Source organism: Apostichopus japonicus, chromosome 15 (assembly GCF_037975245.1).
Source record: "Apostichopus japonicus isolate 1M-3 chromosome 15, ASM3797524v1, whole genome shotgun sequence".
Taxonomy (NCBI): Eukaryota; Metazoa; Echinodermata; class Holothuroidea; order Aspidochirotida; family Stichopodidae; genus Apostichopus; species Apostichopus japonicus.
Window position 1 is genome coordinate 4,067,143 of NC_092575.1, and position 25,358 is coordinate 4,092,500.

Sequence of the window (25,358 nt, forward strand, 5' to 3'; positions counted from 1 at the left end):
CAGGCCATTCCTAATCTAGGATTTGTTGTGAAAATGTAGATTACACAAACAAGCAATAAGGATCCAACTGTTTCAATACTTGTGTTCGTGAATGGTGGGTACATCAATCTCTGACCCCATAACATTCCATCTGGGGAACGAAGCTAGCGAATGCAAAGAGCACCACTCAGTAGGATGAATTTCAGCAACAGTTTTCATGTAGGCCTGGTTCCTGAATCCTTGTTTTTTTCTTTAATGGTGGGTTCATCAATCTCTGACCCCATAAATACATACCATCAGGGGAAGGTAGCTAGGGAATGCAAAGAGCACCACTCAGTAGGATGATTTTCAGCAAGTTTTCATGTAGGCCTGGTTCCTGAATCCTTGTTTTTTTCTTTAATGGTGGGTTCATCAATCTCTGACCCCATAAATACATACCATCAGGGGAAGGTAGCTAGGGAATGCAAAGAGCACCACTCAGTAGGATGATTTTCAGCAACAGTTTTCATGTAGGCCTGTTTCAGCCAAGGGGAGGGGGGGGGGATTTTAACACCACAGGACATTGGTCAAAACCCCCCCACCCCTTACATCTACATGTCTGGTGCCAGTATTGTTTTTTAGTCATAGAAGGAATACAGGGATACCTTATAACCACGAGGAAGCCACAGTTCACACAGGGATGAAAGTGCATCAAAATGCTTTTATTTATAAAAACATAACAAACAATGCATTGCCATTCTTTGGCTCTTAAGTATGTATAACATCCCAAAATAATACACTTGAAAAAATTCACTTCAAATCAATTACAAGAAATATGTACCACGCATTTAATTCAACACTTAAAGTTCAGACCGTGGCAGTCACTTTAAATGATCTTGTCCTTACAGACACACCCCCTTTGTATCATCATTCATAATATATCTTTAAACATCATCACTTCTGTTCATAACCTGCATGCAGCAGTGTTTCAACTATTTTAAGAAATACCCCGTTTATTCAACCCTGCAGCTTTTAGACACATTCCCTTGGCAAATATCTCTCCACAAACATGGACATTATCCCTTCACAAACACGGACATTTCCTATGGATATTCACAAACAGAGGCATGGATAGTTGACTGGTTGCTTTCTCCATCTAATATATGCTCAACGTTTCAGACACTCAAAACATAAAGGTCATACTACATATTGCCCCTTTATTTCAGCCTGCTTCTGGGTAACACTCCCAACATTTCCTCTGAGTACCTTACTAACCAAAAGGGTTCTTATCCTCCCAATGTATTCATAGACAAAAGGATTGAGGGGGGGTTGGGGTGAAATTATAATGAACTGCTCTCTTCTTTACTGGAGGTCACTCTGGTGTTAGCAGACGGCTGAAGAGATGAGTAAAGTTTGACAGTATTTCTGATCAGTCTTTTGTGATGATCTATCAATCATTAATGGCACCTTTCACCATTAATGGCACCAAATGCAATGGCACCTTCCAAGGAAACCTAAAATAAAACATAAAATGTGCTATTCACCAGTTTTGCATACTTTATTCAATAAAGATGCAACCATCTCAAGAGTTTTATTACTTCTGTTGGAAACACCCGAATAAACTTCTCACATCCGTCATCTGCCTTTGTGTTACTATGCTGCATAATGATCTAGTTTGGACTTTAGCCAACCCCTGTGAAATGCAAGTTAAACAAACCATTTCGGGGCTTCTCCCACATGTACATGTGACTTCTTAACGTCATAAAAACAAAACTGCCTCTAAGATGATATTTATGGAAATAAATAAGAAAGATTAATCAAGACAACTTTTCAAAGTTAAGGTGCATACTGAAAAAAATTAAATGAAAGTAAATACATCCACACAGACAAAATATGTGACAGTCTTGGTTATTCTAATCCTGTAATATTTGAGGTCAAATACGGGTAATCGGCAAGTTCTGATAATGATATACGGTATTTGTGTTGTAAGACAGAAACTAAGTCATGAGAAGTATAGAATAAGAAGATTTTCATCCGCTTTCATAATAAACCAGAAAAACAGTGAGATTGTTCATCTTTACCAGAAAAAAGAAACCATTTGTATCTTGTGCTTGAAAGTGCTTGCAGATACTCCACATGATATTGCATTTGACAGTAAAGTTAGGCGATTAAAATTGTCGCCCTCAAATTTAAATGTTTAATGTTTTCGTGATTTAAAGTCCTTGTTTAAAACACACAAACAAACACGCACACAAACACGCACAAATAAACACACAAGCATCACAAGTATGGAGAACTTATACACAACCAAATATACAACAAAAGCAGAGTACTTGAAAAATTTTGGTCCAAATCAACGACTTCATTTGATAATTTGTATCTAGCATATCTAGCTGACAAAATGACTAGCAATTAGCAAGTGCGAGCAGGGGGTTGCTGGGGCTGGATGGGGGTAGCTAGGGTGGGAGCATTTATGGCTAGTAAAGGTGAAGGTTGATAGGATTCTAGGGCAATAAGTCACATTTTTCCATAAAAAAAAAAATGGGAGGGAAGGAGGAAGAAAAAGGGATGTTTCTGTATTGCCAGTTTGTACATGTACTATTTAGCCACCCCCGCCTGCTCCTCCTTCCTTCACGTTAACTTTCATGACTTTGAGATTATGGATCTAGAGTATAAAGGCTCTTAAAATGACCTCATGATGTCATTGGCTTCAATTTTCAACACCGTTAACTTACTAACAGGAAAATATGTGAAAGGAAAACATTAAAAGAGAGAGAGTAAATAAAAAGTTAGGGTCTCGGTGGCAGTATGACATCACAGATCTACAATATCACAGCTCCAGACACAACCTTTAAACTAGAATTTTTACTTCACTATCTGTCTCTATCTAACATATCAACCTAACTTATAACAATTATTGGTCAGGTAAGTGCTAAGATTTAAGAAAGTCAAATATGAGTCAGAGATAGGTAAGTATCGTTGATCGTAAACACCCAAGTCAGTAAGTTCTGGGGTACCTCCAATATGGAGTGAGATTTTTTCTAAGCCGTTTTGCAAGAGTTTGTCCTTCACAAAAAAAAAAACGTCACTGTCACGTAAAGCGAAAGACGATAGCTGGGTTGTGTCTTCTCCAAAAATGTTAATGTTATGTGATTGTATATTTATATATATATATATATATATATATATATATATATAATTGAAAACGTAATGAGTTGGAAAATTTAGAACAGTGAAAAAACTTCCAGCCTCCACTGGGATTCGAACCTGGGCCTCCCGCTTTATATGCGGACACCCTAACAAACTAGGCGATGGTCGCTGATTGTATGTCCAGAGGTTCAAAACCGGTAAGGAAGGTCGTAATTCCATTGTAGGCGTTTGTCACCTGTATCGAACAATACTAGTTCTGTTTTTGGTGACATATTTGCCCTACTCTAGAGATCAAACATGATGCTAACCAACTCGAAATCATTTGTGATTCCTAAAGCCGGATCTCGAAAGAGATACTTTGAACAGACTATATATATACATATATACATTTAATGTGTACATGAGAGCACGCTTCAAATGTGTATGTATGGTCTGTCATGTGAAAAAAGAAAAAAATCATTTCCATTTATATCACACAAACATTTCATACAATTTTCAAATGTTATTATGTAGAGTAATGTGTATGTCCATCCTAGTACCTGTCGCAATTACATGCATGTCACATCTTTCCGATTCATATGCCCTTTGACATTATAGATTTATAAAGGTTGCCTTTTCAATCGACGTTCTGAAGCTATAAAAAGACTTGGAAATTCAAGTATTATGATGATGAGTAGCTATTTTATACTTCAGTTCCTCTCCCAACAAGTTTCAGGTACTTGACCGCAAGTAAAGATTTGCGTGTATAGTGTAATCGACAACAGAAAAACTGGCTGTGAAATCAAAATCAAATATTGAAAGGGACAGACAATTATTTACTGGGTAGGACGGGACCTGAAAACCAGTAAGCTAGAGATTAAAACCATAGTAACTGAGCCATCCCTCTCTCGGTTGGTGGCAAAGTAACTTTTTTGGGAGGAGAGATCGTTCTCCCAACAACGGGGTGTGCCAAACAGGTGATATGATCATAACTGGATCAGTGTCTTTTTTTTCGTCTGTCTATAAATCAACAGACAGACAGACAAATTATTGGAAGACTCACTCTCTGCTCCAATACTTTAACCTAACTTTTTAACAGTCCAATGGATGGGATTTCTCTATATGTGTGCAATTTGTATTCATTTTACTGTATGAGTGTGTGAAGTTTTTTTTCTTCTTTTCAAATTATCTTTTCTTGTCCTCCTGTAAGCTTTCTTTATAGGGCGTCTATATCAAGATGAACTAAACATAGTCTTGTACCTAGCCTGGAATACAAGGGGAAAAATTCTTCTCATGATTAAGACAAAGAAGAAGTTTACTCTTTCCCAACAAACAGATTTTACCCCTTATTTCAATCGTCATGTGGAACAATTAATTCGCTGTAGAACTGGATAAACTTTAAAAGATAAAATAGGAAAGTAGCAGGCTCTGTAGCACTCGAAAAATGGTAGTAGCGTTGTCGTCATGGTGATATGAATAATAGCATTACGGAAAGATCTATTTAAAGAAGAAGAAGAAGAAGAGAAAAAGTAAGGATAACGAGCAGAAATATAGATAATTAATAAATTTAAGTCACAAGACGAGACATTCAAACCAATTGCTATTTCTTCACATTTACCGATTATTTACAACAACAACAAAATATTTAAAATTGCCATGAATATTTTTTCCCTTTCCCAAACCAAGAAAAAAATGCTCTACCAACAACATACCCCTCCCCCATCTTAAAAAATGAATGGCTATGTCCTTTTCCCCAATACAAAAAAAAAAAATTACCCAACATAAATTACACACAAAAGTACTGTACCAATCTTTTCACAAAAATGTTAAAAATCTACATTTCCAAACTATTAACTAGATAAGAAAAAGGGAGAGAAAAAAATCTGAAAAAGGGGGTGGGAAAAAAATCGTTTGCACATTTTTTTTCTTCTTTACAGCCTGCATAGGCAAAATAGTGTTGGAATAAAAACAGCAATTGATATAAGGATTGGGAATATAAGACTACTGTCGTCTGACGCATAAGGATCGACAGTTTTTGGTCCCGATTTATGCTTTATCTTCTGTTTCTCTCGTATTTCTTTAGTTTCGTCGTCTTCCTCGTCATCTTCCCCTCCGTCTGGGTCCTCTTCATCATCTGTGTTCCAGGGAAGAGGCGGTAGTTGAGGGACATCTAAAAAAAAAAAAAAATTTTTTTTAAAAGGGTGTGAAGAATTCGCGCAAAAAGAAACGTCTAATGCCGGTAATCTGACCTACTTTCGAATGAGGTGTAACAGAAGTTTTAGACACCACCATCGATCCCAGAAAATACACACACGGCTGCTACCGTCGGTAATTAGACACTAGTGTACAGTCAGTACATACAGCTGCGGTCAATACCCACAGCACAGCGTACAAACGATACAGCGATGGACATCTCAGGTCCAGCTAAAGATAACAAGGTATCACGTTTCATTACTGTCCGCATTTTGTAACGACAGAAACAAAACGGTATTTGCAAGCAACAGAAAGTTAACTTTTTCAGATGGCCGCACGCGGTTTGGGGCGAGTCTTCAATGCCTTTAAATTTGAAAAGGTATTCAGACTCGGTTAGACGTCTTGCAACTTGCGCGAGATGAATTTGGAAAACTTTCGTACAGTTTGGTAAAATTTTGGTATAAACTGTTGTAGGCTAGGTAGATTAAGTGCATGAGTAGAATGGAGACAGGTAAGAGAGGAGTGTAGTCAATAATTCACTAACAGTCTATCTAGTAAATTTTCCACGCAAACTGACAGAAGACAAATTTTGATAAAGTTTTGAAATATCATCATATTTCGGCCCTCGTATGGAATTAACCAAATTTAGAGTAAAACTTTCTGGGCGACGGAATACTGTAAATAATCAATTATTCAAACGGAATGTATTGATCGAATTGAGATACATGACAATAACTTAGATTAAAGAAGGAATGTAGCTAAAGATCGTTCAATAAAACGGGAGAATATGGTTGCAGAGTGATCCTACTGTGCGTGAGCAGGTCAAAGGCCATACTGTACGAACATAATTTTACCAGTTTTGCCTACGGGGTACATTGCGAAAATCCATTAAAGGGATATTCTTGACAAAGTAAGTGGATCGAGAGTGATGATGGGATTAGTTTAACTTTGGTAGCATAAATTTTGGTAAACATGCTGATGTTCTTTAATGGATAATATTTCTTTAAAGGGAATCATGTCAAATGCATTATGAACATCATATTAGTGTTCTAATTTACTTAACAGATATTTTGTGCCGTGGAATTGTACTTTAACGATCACACAGTACACTCATTTTGCATGTGAAAAAATTGAAAAAGACAAAAGGGAGACAATAGACCCAAACTTTGAGAAGTACTACAATTGACATCAACTGTTCACTTAAATTACTTCTCTGGGTGAATAAGGGGTTAATCAACGGTTTAGTGTGCGTTACTCACAGGATTAATGCACGATCGGGCGATAATGCAAGCGATGCACGAGGGCAGAGCGTAGCGGAGCCCGAGTGCATCCAGCGATAGCATTAACACCTGGAGTGCATTAATCATGTGAGTAACGCACGCTAGACCGTTGATTAACCCCGTTCATTCATACACTACCATTTGTGTGGGGGAAAAATCATAAAACAAAACATTTTTGGTTATATATAACCAAAGATTTATTAAAGTGATGCCCCGTAATTTTACCGTGCGTTACTAACAGGATTAACCACGGTCAGCTGACCTGAATGGACCAATAGGATTTAGGAATCTTTACTAAGTATGAATGAACTCCCATTATTTCATCATGAAAGACATATCGCATCAAATGATCACGAACCGTTCAAGGAGTGGAGAAATTACAGTAGTACGTGTCATGGCCGTTGCCATCTCAGTAGGTAGATGAACAGTACTTACAGTACAGGTATTGAGTTATTGAATACTTACCTTCTAGATTACCTTTAACTAGTACGATTGCATTGATTTTGGGGTTGTCATGGTCACCCTGTAAAGAAAAATAGAGAATTGGTTACAAAAGACTGCATGATCATACCAAATGTTTTACATGCATCACATTTCAAATTTTTCCAAAGAGCAGAATCCTGACAAACATTTTGATACTTTAAACAGACCTGATACTGTGCGGCACTTTGCCACTGCATGGGCATAAAATATATCCCCTAGCACCAGAGGTTGTAAAACATTTTCACTCTTGTCTTAAATAATGAGATCTGAATCATTGCCATTTTCATTGATTAAAGTGGAATTCATTAATATACAGTGTTTAACCCCCAGGTGGTGCAGTATACCCCATCCCCTTCAATCCCCCATCCCCTCCCCCAACTTTCTGGCAATTTCAACAAGCTACCAAGCAGACATGTCATGAGTCCATACTCATACTTAATATTCTGGCATAGTTGTCTGTACTCGTACTCGGCCTTGTGAATCTTCACTCTTGAAGGCATCTTGGAATCTAGTATACTGTATACAATCCAGTGCAAACTTTAGTATTTCTCATTGAGAGCCTTGTACTGTACTCGTACACATGCTGCTGTGCTCATGGTCTCATACTACAAGTATGCTAGTACAGGTACTGTTCCTGGCATTGCTCAAAACTTTGGAATCTAGTGTATACTCCAGTGCAAACTTAAGTATATATTTCTTATTGAGGGCCTTGTACTCATACCCATGCTGTTGTGCCCATGGTCTCATACTATAAGTCTGCTAGTACAGGTACTGTACCTGGCATTACTCAAAATTCTTGAATCTAGTGTACACTCCAGCCCAAACTTAACTATTTCCCTTTGAGAGCATTTTAGTCATACCCATGCTGTTGTGCCCATGGTCTCATACTTCAAGTCTGCCACAGACCTACTGTACAGCTCCTGGTATTACTCTTTGGAGTCTAGTATCCAGTGCAAAGTATCCTTGTATCCTTGCAAAGTATACTAGTATCCAGTGCAAACTTAAGTATTTCCCTTTGAGAGCCTTGTACTCGTACCCATGCTGTTGCACGAACACTGCAAGTCTGCTCCAAGTACCCGACTGTATTATTTGTCATTGTTTTTTTGTTACTAATTATAAACAGCCCAATGATGCATCCGGAGTTGGGATTGCCTTTGTCAATTTCTAACTAGAGGAAACATTAAAAAACCCATATTTGGTGCTCATTAGCTTTAATAACTACTTACTAACACAATTAAGCAACAAGGAAGAGATTTAAGAAAACATTTGGATAAATAGTTCCTTCTGCTTAATTTGTATGTTCAGTAATTACTACTAATATTGAAGAGGGTCACAGATGAATCAGTACCATGCATCTTAGTCTGGTCCCAAATCCTATGAGTTGTAATAAACCTAGCAAACAGCTTTGATAGGGTTCATTTACTGTATAGAGGGTGAACAGTGCTAAACAGATTACCTATTCACTCTAGTCACTGTAGAGCGAGAGTATTGAGACAGTGAGGAGACAGGTAAGCAAGGAACGCAGTTAATATTACTTCTACCTACCTTCACAAAGTCCACTTCTAAATTACCCTCGAAATCAGAAACTTCCCCGTTGACTTGCACCTTCCCCTTAGAAATTGAGAAAGGAACGACTTCGTCGTGGGCGGTTCCGAGACCAACCTTATCATATATATCGAGATCTGAGACCACCGTGTGTTCGTTGAGAGTAACATCAAACACCTGAAACCCAACAAAGACAGAGAGAATGTATGTTACTTAGTTCATACATCATAGAAGGATTACCCTGGTAACAGCTCATCATAAGTGACGTTAAGGGATATCTTGCATGCAATGTTACACCAAAGTTCAAAGTAAGCATTGGGATACACTGCAAGGCCAAATAGACTCTATGACAGGGGTGGGCAACCTTTTTGAATGAATGGGCCAGATATAAGGGGTGAAAATTTACTGGGCCGCACTTAACCAACGACCTGCTGTTGATTTCAAACCTTTGATTCCGAGGACACACATCTATGTACTTAATCTGTATTCACAAAAACATAATGTCAATACAGTACAGTTGATAATTAATGGGAATAATAGGCCTACCTGACAGCATCATTACTGCCGATAAATTCTAAGCAGCTAGCTTGTTTTTTGTGATGATGTAAAATAGATTGATTTTTCCCCTTTTTCTTGAGACATCTCACAGGCCGCAAAAAAATCACTGGCCGTAGGTTGCCCACCCCTGCTCTGTGAGATAGTACTTACCTGTCTCCCACTCAACATCTGCATTTTCACATCTGCACTTTTTCCATCTGCATACTTTTCCTCCGAAATGGAAGTGCAGATGTTGAGTGGGGACAGGTACAGTAAGTGAAGTAAATCATACTATGAAGTGGTCTAAATACAGTGTTTCATACACTAGCCAGATAGTGCATACAACACCATTGACCATGATCAAACAAGAAAATAGGAAATTGTTTTAAAGGCATTGAAGACTTGCCCCAAACCTCGTGCCGCGATCTGAAAAAGTTAACTTTCCGTTGCTTGCAAGTGAAGTTTTCTCCTTGTCGCTACAAAATGCAGACAGTAATGAAACGTGATACCTTGTTATCTCTTATCTAGACCTGAGATGTCCATCGCTGCTATGTACACTGTGTTGTGGGTATTGACCGTAGCTGTATGTATCGACTGTACACTAGTGTCTAATTACCGACGGTAGCAAGCTGTGTGTGTGTTTATGGTGTCTAACACTTCTATTACACCTCATTCGAAACTAGGTCAGATTACCGGCATGAGACAATTCTTTGTGCGCCAGTCTTCACACCCATTAAAATAAAGTATAAATCAAGGACAATCCAGGATTTGTCGTTACCGAACTTCAATATCTGACAAGAAATATGTCAGGGAGTGTACTTACTAAGAAATGATCTTCTTTAATTGAAAGCAAAGATTTGTAATTCCATCAAATTCATTAAAAAAAGTCTAGAAATCACTTGTACAACAATACTTGCATTATTCTCCACTTTGTGATTAATTTTTAATTTGATTGATTTTAAAATTACCTTTCAAATTAAAGTAGAAAACTTATTTTGATGAAAGATTTAAAAAAAAAAGAATTAAAATTGATACTGCAGTCTGTACTGCTATTTTTTTTTTTTTTTTACAAAATTATCCACAAGAAGAAAGATTCTGATTAAACAGTAAAAGCCCAAAAAGAAGGAAACAATGTCAGTCATTGTCAAGCACATGATTCCACTCACAAGTAATCACATCAATTATAAACCACAACATCATGTTCTTCAAGTTCATGTGTTTAATCCCTTTGCGAATCATTCATCATGCAGTTATACAGTACTCAAGTTCACCACACCCGATCTTCCGATCTGCCCAGTGAAGTGAACTGTTTGCGTATTGACTATTAATGATTAATGTACATTGTTAATTAGACACCTTGGTTGCTCTTAAGCTCTATTCAATGTACGAACAATAGAATTCATCATCTCCAGACAGCAGGCCTACTGCAATAACAAGTACAGTACTGCGGTATATATCTCATGCTGATGATTAAACTGTACATATACTGTATATACTATACAGCAGTTGAATTATCAGTAGAGTTCACTGTGTATACTGTATAGTATTGTAGAGACAGTTCAACTTACTACTGTACGCACAGTGCTTTGTTATAGAGAGCAGTAAAGTTGGATTAAATGCAACAGGATCTTTACTTTAAGCTGAAATGGTACAGTCTGAGTCTACCAGTTAATTTGAAAAGCTACATCTAGGCAACCAGCTACAGTAATTTTTAAAGCTAGACAGAAAATAAGCTACTTTTAGCTACAAAGATAAAAGCTACTTTAAGCTTCAAAGGCAGCCAGGTACTTTAAGCAGTAGCTAGCTGTACAGTGGTAGTGCATGCGGTAAAGTTACTGTACATTACTGACATACAGTAGTAACAGTTTCACTCAGTTGATTGCCTTTTATAGCTACTTAGCTAGTTGCATGTACTTGTGTAGCTTAAAGTAGAAGTCCTTACTGCTGAAACCAGTTTACATGCTATAACATATTTAACATACAGTAACACTGTATGCACTATTAAAGGACTTCTACGTTTATAAGCTACAAAAGTACAAATGCAACTAGCTACTTCAAGCTATAACTTGCAACCAGCTACATTAAGCTACAAGCTTTATCAAGCTAGATTGGCTACCAGCTACTGTATACTGTAATACTTTATGCTTCAAAGAGAAACAAGCTGCTTTAAGCTACAATTAGAGCTCTACTTTTAAAGATACAAAGATATGAAGAAAACAAGGTACTGTACTTTATAAAGGTTTCAATGTCAAGATTTATGTGAGTGATAGGAAAGAGATTGTGGATATAGTTTCTTTGCATGATTTCCTGTGTTATTGTTATTTTACTATTCACTGATATCGGTGGCTGTCACTCTTATACGTTGAATTCCAAATTTACGACTCATTGATGTTCATCCCTTAAAAATGATGTGATTGACTGAACGTTATACTAAATGTTGTTCACTTTTGTAGGGTTGCCACATGTACTGTAGGTACAGAAATAGAGCAATGTATTATAAGTAAGCCTGGAAATATGAATTTAGTCCAAAAATATTTACAATTTAGCTTCAATGGTGAATTAATGAAGGAAGTACAAAGCGTTTAACGCTTGGAATAAATCTTTGATTTTTGCTATATAATTTTCATAGTAATATTTTGTAAATGCAAGACCAGAAAAATTATGCCCTTCTAGTAGAAGGATTAAAAAGAAAGACAAAATGTCCAAATCTTTTCAGAGAGAAAATAAGAACAACCAAGCAATTCTTAAGGGAATTGATCAATTGATGTAGACTCGGGGAATTAAGGCAAACAAGTTCTCAATTTCTCATATTTGTGTTACAAGACTATGGTACATACTGTATTGATCACGGTCATTAGGGCAAAGTTTGTATATAATATACATAATACATAAATATAAGGCAAACGTTCGTTTTTTTTCTTGTAGAGAAGAGTAGAGCTGTACATTGGGCCCATGATGTTTCAACTTTTGATTATTTTTCAACTTTTGCATTGATTATTCTAAACTCACTTACAATTATATGCATGACTAGGTACCAAGCAACCAAACAAAGATATTTCCAAAACTGTACTTTTACATTGTAACAATCAGGCTATGCATACAGTACCATAATTGCCAAGTTTACTGTACCTAAAGTAAACTGCGTTCTTCAACAATAAGAATTTCTTATTGATCATGTTTCATTTTGTAAGTACGCCCACTCAGTTTCGAAAATGTTTTATAAAATTGTGAAATCATGCCATGCTTGAATGCTTTGCAGTGACAGCATGACCGTATCTGCATACTATGTTTCTATCGGATCAAGGTTAGGAACTGTACATACTGTCAATATCAGTGCTTTGAAGCACAATATGTGAGGACAGTATAGGGTGGCAATTAGAAGGTTTTAGAAAATGGGTCCAACTGGCTGGTGAGCTTTTGGCATTTATGCCTAATTTTATTAGCTACTGTGGTCTTATATCCGTACCGGTTGAATAATACATCAGACATTGGACATCAGATTGAGAAAATACAATCAGTGTTAGCTCAGTGGTTACCGCCGGTGCCTTTCAATCATAAAGTCCCCGGTTCGAGTCACTCCAAGATTAATGTATGTCCTCCAGTTACTGAGTTGTTGACAATTCATATTCATGGACGTTAAATATGAATGTACGAGACTGACTTCGGTCAGCTTGCGGCTTTGATATCCAATGAGGCTTCTTCGTGAGTTCGCGAGTAAAATACATATATACATACAATGCAGACATGAGCTCTTTAATACCGCGGATCCTTCCATACTGTAAGTAATGAACCACTACTCAAAGAAGCCAATCTCCTAGTCCTAGCACACTCCAGCACACACAATGGTACAGGACATTACATGAAGAAAGACTGGCTGCTCTAAAGATAAATTAAAACTACCACCGGACAAACATTTGAGAACTTTCAGTAAACAATTTAAGTGAATCATTAACAAGAACATATTGTACCAGGTGTTCCACTGGTGCATACAGTATTTACTGTATGTAATGGTAAAGTCAATTACATAAAGGAGAACGATATTCTCTAATATCAATAACGCCAAAAAGGTCTGAATTTAAGCAAAGATCATGAATAGCTTGACTCAGTTCTTAGAAGACTAATTACAGCAATGACAGAAACAAAATATAGATAAATATAAGGCAAAATTAGGGAAACATTAGTATATTCAGGCAATATGTTTATGTGTGTGTTACAAAAATTTACTGTTTTGTTACTTTGTAAACTGTCGAAATCACATCCTAATTATCCTATTGGATGTCAAAGTCACAAAGATATGGATTTTTCTACTGTAATTTGATGATATTTTGTAAATTGCATATCTGGTAACAGCAAAGCCTATGATCATGTCATTAAGGCAATTGAGCTGAAAATGAATTTCTTTATCTCTGCAATATAATATAAATCATTTGTCTATGAACAAAGGAATATTATATACAGTATAATATACATTTCTACCAAAAAACATTACATTTTGAGGAATCCTGAACCAAGAGAACACTGGCTCAGTCTGGCTACTAATAAAAGACGGATTTCAAATGTATGACCAGCAAAGCTAACAAGCAATTTTCAAGTTTTCCAGCTTGCCTTTTGAAAACGACTTAAAAAAAAAAAATTAAACAGTACTTAGACAAAATGCAAGTCGAATAGCTTATCAAAATATGTAATGTAATGAATTTGAAAGCAGCTGATGCATTTGTAAGTTAACAAAGATTACATGTCTCGTTTTGTAACACTTCACTAAGCCAATCTGAGTTCAGAGAAAATACTCACGTGAAGTATTGCACTGTAAGTACTGCACTAAGTACAGTACTTTATAGCACGTGTATTGTACACAACAATGTAATAAGTTTGACATAATCTATAACAAACAATTTAAGTGATCAATCATACAAGTACAACTATACAGTTAGTGTTGTGTACTGTAAGTCTGCAATTGCCTTAGAACCATTATGTCTTAAATCTCCTCCTCATGAGTGAAAAGATTTCAAATGTATCACATTTCAAGGATTGATTGGCACATGATTAACATGATTTAATAGGAATTTAAAGACTTTATTTTCATTACTATAAGTCTTTGTGTAATATATAATATCAACCAGGCTTGGAGTTACAAGTCTGAGACTCTTCTAACTCCATGGTCACACACAGACCTGCAGTATATACTTATAGTTCTGGTTTCACAACAGGAATCAATATGATATTAACATAATTCCTATTTAATGTACAGTTAGTGTTTAACCCACGGTTCCTGTCACTAATTAATGCTCAGTCAAATTTTTCAACTCAAATACTAATGACTAACTACTGTACTGTACTGTACAGTATGTACTCAACTACTGTAATGTTGAGATCCTTTGAAATTACTACATAAGTATATGCAGGTTATCAGCTTTCACTTTTCTATGTCAATATCCCTTTGTGTGAAAACCTACAACAACCATACTGTAATGTACAGGTCACTGTTACACGTGTACCAAAAAATGACATTTATACATTCAATTATGTACTTGTCCAATCAATGATGAAATGTTTGAAAGAATTTTGCAGAAATATTGTAAATGGCTTTGTTCTCACTGCCTCTTTCACTTTCTGCCCGGGTGTCGTTTTTGTTAAATGCAAGATAAACAACTGGATTGTGTTATTGGATCCAGCGCATGTTATTACTCTGTAGTGCTAACTTACTGCTAAGTACTGTACTAACAATACATTAGTAATTACTGTATGTGCCTTCCTTCAAAAGCAGGAAGCAAAACTGACCGTCCGGGAAATTCAACTGCATTGGAAACTTGTTATATTCAGAGTACTGCAGTTCTGTACTGTAGAAAACATATAGTTTCCGGGATACAATCATTAAACACTCTTGTAATGTAAACAGCATTAAATGTATGTATGATGTCGCAAAATCTGGGAGTGGGAGTGGGGGAGCACAATGACAAAATGACCAGCCCTGTCATCTTTACTATCCCGTAGATCTGACCTTTGCTATAAGGCCTTTACTGTGCATGTATGAGTAGTTTTCATTTCTAACTTTGAATTTTAAGCCTAAACACACTATTGTCCACAAAATTCTCAATATTTCAACGTCTTATTAATAACAGACCTACTGTAAGTGAATTTTTGAATTGTTTATTGTGCATTGATTATTTTTTGGACACATAATGGTCACATTCTTATCTCATTCTGATCATACACTATATTACCATATAATTTTGTCCATTTATTTAAAAATCAAAAGGTTAGTTGGCAGCAACTTTGTTTTGGCCAACAACTGAAGGGTTCATCAGGGCAGTTATTTGAAGGGTGTGAAGACTCGCGCAAAAAGAAACGTTTAATGCAGGTAATCTGAACAAAAAGGTTAAACACCACCATCAATCCCTTAAAATACACACACAGCTTGCTACCGTCAGTAATTAGACACTAGTGCAATTCAGTACATACAGCTGCGGTCAGAACCCACAGCACAGTGTACAAAGGATGCAGCGATGGACATCTCAGGTCCAGCTAAAGATAACAAGGTAGCACGTTTTATTACTGCCTGCATTTTGTAGCGACACTAACAAAACGTCACTTGCAAGCAACAGAAAGTTAACCTTTTCAGATGGCCGCACACAGTTTGGGGCGAGTCTTCAATGCCTTTAAAAAATTGTGTAACAATGTGGTCACTGGTTAGCAATGCTGACAAGCAAATTTCAAGTTTCCAAACTTGCTTTTTGGGCACAAGTTGTTTTCAATGTTCAGTAGACAAATTTTTTGTCTCTTCACAAATTATATAAATGAAACAAATTTTAAAGTAGCTAAATGAATTTGGCAAGGTACAACTATTTAAACTCATTTTATAACACCTCACTGAGCCAAGAAACACTCGCATGAAGTACAGTATAAAGTGCTAAACTGTGCAGTACTTCGTTGCACTTGTATTGTACACAACGATGTAAAAAGTCCCCGCTTATGACATAAAATGAGCAATCAATCATCGGAGTAACTAGATGCAATTAGTGTTGCCTAACATTAAATCTTACTCTTCTCCCCCCCACCCCCCCCCCCCAAGGACATTCTTATCAAAAATGTCTGGAGAACTTAAAAGGAGGAAAATAATTTATTAACGTAACACAAACTCTTGGTTTTCTCCTGCTCCATTCGACAAATGCAGGTGAGAGTAAAGATAACAGTACTGCAGCATAGAATTCATATTATTTTTATTTTTACATTATTATACAGTACAATTGCACTTTGTCTAAATGATAATTCTGCAATAGTTCATTTTTCGCTTTAAAAAAAAAAACATGAAATTAAAAGGGAAGTACACAATTTCAGTGGGAAGTGAATTAGGGTTTTACACTGTAAGTTGTAAGAATGGCATGTACAGGCTTCCTGACATCTTTGATCATACAATAACACACAAATCCACATTGCGTGATAACTTACAATTTGTCATCCACTACGAAACTCTCAATGGAGTTAACTGTCCCCCGAATGTACTTAACTTTCACTACAACACATACAGTATATATGTATGTAAAAATCTTTGTGCACATTTCATACAATGACTAATGATGAAAAAAAGATTACTCTCACAGTCATGAATTAGAATTGCTTCAAATTTTTAGCATCAAGTTTGCTAATGTTTCAAAAAGTATTTTTCTGAAGGTTCTTCTGGAGGTTGTTCCCACATGGAGAAGAGGGTTAGAAAGGACAATAGGATGTCTCAAGGGGCAGGGGTACTGTGGGTACTACTGTAGGTATGATGCAAACAGAGGGGCAGAAAGGCCTCAACTTTGATCATACAGAAGATGACAATTTTCTTTCTTACTAGCATAGTCCAGGTCAAAAGTAAAGATGATACTTAAATTATTATGTACACTCCTACGCTCTACTAAAGTTTTTGGTTAGTTGCGAGAGCAGTGACCGTAAGTCAAATGGAAAGTGCAAAACACATCGGTTGACCCTGCATCAACTACAGTATCCAATCTTTCCTGTACAGTAGTAAACTTATCCACCAACTGCCAGCATCTGCAGTATTCGTGAAGTAGACAGTCCGTTTACAAACTGCAAACTTTGCTTGGAATGAATTTGGTACTTCTGTGTGTCTGGCTCTAATCAAGGATCCAGTAGAAGCAAAATACAAGGAATTGAACCGCAGAGTGAAAGTGAATATCTGTCAGTAATACCAGCAACAATTCATTAACCTGTCCTTCCTTGTACTATCACCATCATCTGTAATAGTGTAAGTCAAAAGTGTTTCACCTCAGAATACCATCAACTGAAAAGTACAGTACCAAGTTTCACAATTATACATACCTACTGTAATTATGAATGGTTTTGAAATTTTGAGGAATAATGTATACGGATATATCTCTAGTGTGTGCTTTCATTATTAACCTTGATAATGATACAGGTTATCCGTGGTGCCATTGTTTCTTGTAAATTAGGCTATATAGAGAAATTAAACTTGCAAGTCAAACTTTGCTAGACTTTTTGTAAAATCGTTGATCACCAGTAGGATCATTTTGATAAGATACAACCTTATTACTGCTTAAAGGAAACTGTTAGGCAGGGTTTACATTATAGATCAGACCTCACATACTTGGTGTTTGGCAAATTTTGAAACAAGATAAATTGATATTGAACCCCAGGGCATCCTGTAAATTACATTGGACCACAGTACCTCCTCACATCAAATGTCCCAGGTGCGAAATCTTCATCTTAGTCCTATAGTTGTTTTAATACCAGGACAAAGGCATCAGTGAGATGTTTTACTTACTGAACAGTGAAGATTCATTTCATCTTGTTCTCTCATTCTAGAGACTCACATACCTGCTCCCCTATTCTGGGCTCATTTGAGTCAACACAGAAAACACACTCTGTGCTCTGTTTTACATCTAAGAAAGTGTTTCCCTTCTTGAATCATCCTTAAGACTTTGAACAGGATAAATTTGTTCATTCATGCAAATGTCATCCTGTGAAACCCGCAGACTCCCAATCACTGCGCAGCCCAAGGACCTCAGCATAGCTTAATTGATTAAATGTATGGCCAACTTTATAATACTAACATCGTTTGAGAAATACTAATTGAACCATACGTGCAAATAGCCAGCAATTACTGTAAGTCTGGTTGAAGGCCTGGTGTAGAGGTTAGAATTTCCAACCATCAGGTGTCCTCATTTGAAGTCCTCAGGCTGACACCAAAGATGAGACTCAAAACCTTGCTGTAGTGCTGCTGAGTGGTGATTTGGTACAAATTTCTGGTTCATCAATTATCATATGGCTTTACTGTACCTTTAGGTGATTTTAAAACTGGTTTGTAAACAAATCACTTTTTGGGGGTCATGGCTGCACTGCAGTGATGGTGCCTTCACCTCCCTCAGTATTTAAGAAAGAGGTCAGATACTGAGAAACACTCTTGTCCAGAGGATGGGGACATTAATTGGACATTCAGGAGATGGGAAGGGTGCAACAATTACAAACTTTCTTGTATTTCACACTGAACCCTCATCATAAAGAGCTAACTTAACTTAACTGTACTGAACTGACATCACCTTTAAAAGTGAGCCATCATTCACTCCACAATGCTACTGTACTTACTCCATCCAGTGCAGGCCAAACATGCTGATGCTTAAAGAGTGTGAAGACTCGCGCACAAAGAATGTCTCATGCTGGTTATCTGAGACTAGTTTCGAATGAGGTGTAACAGAAGTGTTAGACACCACCATCGATCCCAGAAAATACACACACAGCTTGCTACCGTAGGTAATTAGACACTCATACAGTCAATACATACTGTACAGCTACGGTCAATACCCACAACACAGTGTACATAGCAGCCATGGACATCTCAGGTCTAGATAAAAGATATAGGTATCACATTTCTTTACTGTCTGCATTTTGTAGCGACAGGAAGAAAACTTCACTTGCAAGCATCTGAAAGTTAACTTTTTCAGAGCGCAGCACATGGTTTGGGGCAAGTCTTCAAGGCCTTTAAAGAAGAACAATAATGACAGTAGTTTACATTTTCCTAAACATACTTTTTTAAGTTTTCAAATAGCACACCGGAAACTTAAATCCAAAGAGGGGATAAAAACATTGATTTTTGGTCTCCGTACTTGAATTACGAATTTAGGAGTTTGCAAACACTGCTACGACCTTGACCAGCACTCAGATCAGTGAATGACATCACTATGATGATCTTCAGATTGTAGTGAATTGTTCAGTAAAAGGAGCTGTATGTGACGTTCATGTCTGCATAACTGTTATTTTCCTTTAACTTAGGACGCAATGTCCATGACCTTAATAGATAATTGATGTCATTGTGTTTCTTGATAATCTCACCACATATGTAAAAGTTGTTTTTAATTTTGCAACAATTTCTCCTCCAAAAGGTCTTGTATTTCATTCACAAAGCAAGCAAGCAATATCCTTAAGGTATATACACTTAACGATAAAAGACGCTTCTAAAACAGTGATGATTAAAACTGATTCCTCCATGAATCAACTGATATGGTCAATGAAAGCTGTATTCTGTTGAATGTTTCCAAATATTGGAATAACTGTCTTCCGAATTGACCAAATAGCAACAGTCATGGTAATTCAAAAGATGACACAGTTGGCGGGTATGATAGATGATACAGTATGAATGTGTTCACTTACAGCTCAAAATGGCACAATAATAATTATAGTAACAATAACTCCAAACTAAGGCTAGTTTAAAACTCCCCAAATCATATTAAACAAATTGGAAACCCAGCTGTTTCTATGCATTCATATGCATTCTATGCATTCATATCATGTATCACTAGCATTAAAATGCTTCTGGGACATCTTACATATTTGAGGATATTCCTGGGCCAGTAGGCCCTACATAAAATCTGGGGACTGGTCCAGATATCAGGGACATTATCATGAATCCTAACATTTAGAATGTGTAGACTAGCCTATAGATGCCTACCACTAGTACTGTACTACTGTATGTTTGTAGTAAAAGTCAAACATAGGATAGGCCTAAAGCCTTAAACACAAGTTAAATGCAGCAGTCGTTAGGGTAGGGCAACAGGCATTGCAAATACAACAGCCTACAGTAGGTATGATTAAGATAGACATTCATATTTATCACAATCACAAGGTACCTTCTCTGATCGAGCTGCAAACCAAACTTCTGAAAACTTTAGCACCAGTACATAGTCACCATCGTCTTCAACAGGAATCGAGTAACTAAAGGTATCTACGTGATAGCGTTCTGTTTGATATAAGATAGCATCTTGTAAGGGCACTCTTTGAATGTTTAGGGCTTTACCATAGTCCGACGGGGTACCTATGCGGTTGAAATCCGCCTGATAGTGAACCCCATTAACGTCTATGTGTTCAGGTCCCCCACAATTGACGGCAAAGATAACTTCTGGGGCCCCGCTCGAGAAACATAAGAAAGTTAGACCAATAAAAGGAATACATATGCACCAAATCTGATGATCCATTGCACCAATCCAACTGCTTGAATGACAGACTTGCCTCGAGAAATCAGGGATTATTTTCTTCAGTTAGCCTATACTGGCTATAGTTCGCGCTGAAATGTTCCTAGGTTGCACGAAGAACACTAATCACATAAATCTCCGCCTGCACAGTTACAGCCAGTTAATGCAAAGTAAAAGCTCAGCCAGGTAGCCTATGATGTGATCTGACTCAAGTTGAAAGCTGGTTATACGAGCGATACATTACCGGTACCTAGGCCTATACTCTGTACATGTAGTAAAACACTGAAGGCCTACACTGCGATTCAATGTAGTACAACATATGTCAGACCAAAATGCATGTGTACTCGCTATATATGTATAGTACTAGGTAGCGGTAACGCTATATTCATAAATGTATGTATACGTGTGTTTTTGAAACTGTCAAATACCATTTCGCCATGTGTACAACGTATGGAACGCCAATCGATTGAGGCTCGCTGCAGACATGATTCCTGATAGTCTAGTACGGTACTGTATTATTCTGTCCTGGAAGTCAATAGCAGGGAGATCTATGATAGCATGCTTTTGCCACCTTTAAAATGAATGTGCTGGGCATTTTAAAGACATTTTACGTCAACGAGCAAAAAATAAATGAAAGGAAAACGTGCAATTTGTCTGTACAAACATATCGAGTTTAAGGAAAATTAGAAATGATTTCGTTTAGTAAATGACCGACTTCTTCCCTGTCCACACAGTAGCTCAAATTATATTCAAATAAATGGGGCTCTAATGATGCGTTAAAGTTTATCAGTCTCTTTGTGTTTATTTTACATACCGTCTCCATTCACTTGCAAAGCTCGACATGATGACCGATGAAAATAAAATAAAGTATAGTACCGAGACTGCTAGAGATCAGTTGTGATAAGATTTTTCGTTTGAATCATACATTAGACACTCCGATGTAATGTTTAAAGAAAGTGCTGCTTGAAATAACTTGACAAAAAATATTGCCTAGAACGGAGCATGTAATTCCCTTCCTACGGTTGAAGTTGAAAAGATATTGAATCAACTGGGTCTGTCTTTCAATTTCTTCTTCTTTTTTATTTTATTTGCACCAATGTTATATTCAGTAACTGTAAAAACATGTTTTTTATTACATAATAACATAACAATAAACTAAAATAATGGCTACAGCAACCAAAATGCTTCATCTGAAGCACAAAGAATCTTGTAACCTGTTAAGTTGTGTTTGGTGAGTTTTGTTAGTTTAGTTTTGATAACTATTACATTTAAAGATTCAGGTGAAAACCTTTACTGACTTTCAAGTAGCATATTCACTGGAAGGCTGCAGGGCTTTCTCTGAGCCCACGATTTCGCCCACAGTCTGGTAATTCAAAATATTAAAGTTATTTCAACCTTTGCCATAGTTAATATTTCTGATTAATTAGCAACTCTAAGTCAAACTTGTGTCACAATTGCCTCCAATTTTCTAATGTGTTTGTGGCAGTCCGCGACCTTCACTCTCATGTACACATCGTCACATTGCTAACTAAATTCTTTATCCACTTATACAGAGCTCGGGAAAATAACAACTGACAGATCGGGCTCCATACGATAAATTTATAACGTTAAAACGTTACGTCAATTCAGAGATTCTTACATTATTATAACAGAAGAATGAACTTTCCCAAACCTGGTAAATTAATGGAAAGACAATTAGAAGGAATGTCTTCATTTTTATGATAAGGACTGTTTTGGACAATACTGGGCATATTTCAATGCTATGTTTGGTTTGGTCTTACTAGCACTCCCTTGGTACAGTGGGGTGCAAAATGCTAAAGAGCAGTTGCGTAGGACGCTATCACAGAGTGAGGGGAGGGGTGGGGTAACGCTGGGGTCTAGGGTGTATTCCCCAGAGGAAGTTTCGTTTATAGATGCTACAGTGACCCAAATGAGACTTTGGAAATGTTAACCTTTTTATTTAAAAAATGTCGACTAGTTTCTCAAAAGTTTGTATTTTATCTCGGAAATGCGAGTTGTTCGGAGATGTTCCTAGAAATTTTGACTTGATAAACATCGATTTTTATCTTCACGGTAGATTTCGATGTTTAATCAGTAGAAAGAGAACAGCGCCACTATTATGGTAGAATCCAAATTGGTTCTTTGTCAATGCGATACGAATATGACATGATGATATGAGCGTTATGTTTATACGCTCCCTCATGGAAAAGTAAAATCATATTCGTCTCCATAGTGTAGAGATTCGCAAACGTTTACTACTTAAAGCTCCATGATCCATACTTTTGATTCGTTTAAATTGTTCCGTTTCCAAAAATATAGCCGGCTCTCTTGCAGCTGCTTACAGAAGCTTAGCAGAAGATCTCCTTTTCGAAAGATCGAATGTAAAACTGTAAGTATTAAATGTACATGCGTGAGCGCAGGTCAATATGGAGTTGATTGTTAGTCGTTACTGCCACGAAAGCAGCAGATTTACATGTTCACGAAATCGGCTTTTAAGTATATTTTATAGATATAATCGAAAGGATTTCCTAATGTTGAGTTTTATTTCTTAATTGTCTTTGCTAAGTTCAATAAATATGGAATGTATCGCTCAGCTTACGTCAAAGGAAAGGAGCCATTTTTTTAAATATTCTAGCCTACATGGCGAGATATTTATTTTCGTGTTAGTCTGTTCATAAATATAGTAACTATGTATTCATCATTCGTGACATTTACGACAAGGAAAAGGTATATTAAAACAGTAAATATTTCTATTTTTGTCGTAATTTGTGATAAATCTCCATTGAATTTGGCGCCTTTTTTATGGCTCCAAAATGAGCCGTTATATTTGCCTCCAACTTGAATTCGTTACAGGAGAAAAATGCACAATTTCGGTAAAAGTGGCTAGATTAGTGTTAATTGTTTATTTTTAGTATAAGTATTAAATACTCAGGCGCACAGCTTGGCTAGGCTCCCGAAATAGCAGTTGTAGCTATACTACCGTTAGACGGTAGGATACGTTACATGTATTGATGTAGGCCTACGTAATTGACTACAGCAAGAGTACGTGTGTAACAAATTGCGTTCTGTATATTTCTGACTGTCTGTATCTGGTTAATGAGCATGGTGAACACACGTCTGCATTAATTAACCTGTCTGTATTAATTAACCTGTCTGTATTTTGCGCATGTTTTTGTCCCGTCTGATACTGTTACTTGGCATTTAGCCTTTGAAGATTATCCTGCTATGATCGAAACGTCAGGCCAACTTACCTTCGCCCCCCCCCCCCCCCCCCCTTGGCTACGCGCCTGGCAATACGATTTTGAATTTAAGCATATCTCGGGCAAAGATAATCCGGCTGACGATCTGTCGAGATTCCACAGCCATGCAGGGCATTGCAAGACCACGATTGAGGACTACGTGAACTATGTATGTAGCAATGTCATGCCAAAAGCGATGAAAGTTGAGGTTATTCAAGGCGAGTCTTAACGCGACAGTGAGATCCAAGCACTCCGAAATGCTCTAAACAACAGGAGATTGAAGCGATGAAGGGTTCGAGCTTTCATGTACGTGAAAAGATAACTTTCGGTATTGAAGGTGTTGTCCTAAGAGACACACGCATTGTGTTGCCACAATCCTTTAGTGAACAAGCTATCGACTAAGCCATGCTTCACATCAGGGCATAGTCAAAACGAGGCAATTACTGTGGGAGAAGGTTTGGTTCCGTGGCAACGGTAATGCCGATCAGAGCAAAATAAAAGGTTGCTTAAAGTGTCAGATACAGTATAAACGCCAACCCCAACTCCACCCGAGCCGTTACGGATGACAGAACCCCCTAATGCTCCACGGAAATCTGTATCCATGGATTTCATAGGACCCTTTGCGGGCGGAGAGTACATAATTGTAATAGTTGAACACTATAGTTGGTATCCGGAAGTCATTTTGAAATGTTATGAAATAACAATCTGCAATTAATTTTCATAACATGTGTAGTCAAACTTGTAAGGACTTTGAAAGTAATGACAATTTGCACTTAACTCTTTTGCATGCAGTGTTTATAGTATGTGTGTCGCATCAAGCTAGATTTGTCTGTAACCAAGACAGTGTTGAACCATATTTGAATTTTATTATTGTGACAAATATAATTTCACGTAACCTGTGAACTTGTTAATATTGATAAATCCAAAAGAACAAAAGAGATGACAAACAATAACATTATTGTTGCTACTATAGGCTCTGGTTTATTGAATGATTATATGATCTCTGCAGTGACTCTGCCTCAGTGCACACATAATTGTTTTCAGCATTACCATTTGTTGGGGGTCTAGCGATATCTATAACTGAAGAATGTAATAGTTGTAAAATGCAGGTAAGGGCAATTCCATACATCTACCCTCCCATGTAAGGTAGTATATGGAAGACTGTTTAGTTATTATCACGTCAAATGGTGGGTGTCAATGAGTCACCTGTTGTTGTTGTTTCCTTGTCCTGGTCGTCCTATTGAAGACGGTCAAGTTTTTCTTTGTCCTTGACACCAGCAATAGTTTGAATCGGTACAATGTGTGAGTGAATTGCGCGACAAGATTAGGACTCTAGTTAAAATTTTCCTGTAATAAATAACTAGTGTGCTAAATATGTCTAAATTAATTCCAAAGATATCTACATATACTTACGGAAAACTTCGTGTAATTTTGAACGGGGATATCTTCGTTGCAACAAATGGATGCAGACATTTTGGTAACATCGAAATGAAGGTTTCTAAGGGGATGAA

General features: G+C 37.0%; 2 protein-coding genes across 5 annotated transcripts in view; one reads left to right on the top strand and one right to left on the bottom strand.

The window, feature by feature from the left end:
* Window positions 1-659: 659 nt before the first annotated feature.
* On the bottom strand, window positions 660-20,978 carry LOC139980855 (malectin-B-like). The gene is made up of 4 exons (XM_071992836.1): window positions 20,267-20,978; window positions 8,589-8,765; window positions 7,026-7,083; window positions 660-5,257 (listed from the first exon to the last, which is right to left on the bottom strand). Exons 1-4 carry the CDS (start codon window positions 20,609-20,611, stop codon window positions 5,019-5,021), a joined length of 819 nt encoding a protein of 272 aa, XP_071848937.1. The 5' UTR covers window positions 20,612-20,978; the 3' UTR covers window positions 660-5,018.
* A 1,790-nt stretch (window positions 20,979-22,768) lies between these two features.
* Window positions 22,769-25,358, top strand: part of LOC139980656 (uncharacterized) — a 23,983-nt gene continuing 21,393 nt past the window's right edge. For 3 of the 4 annotated variants that reach the window (XM_071992464.1, XM_071992467.1, XM_071992466.1), the window contains exon 1: window positions 22,769-22,997. The gene's annotated coding sequence lies outside the window, so the exon portion shown is untranslated. Of the gene's footprint in view, window positions 22,998-24,923 lie in introns of those variants that run through there. The other variant, XM_071992465.1, reaches the window with a different exon arrangement.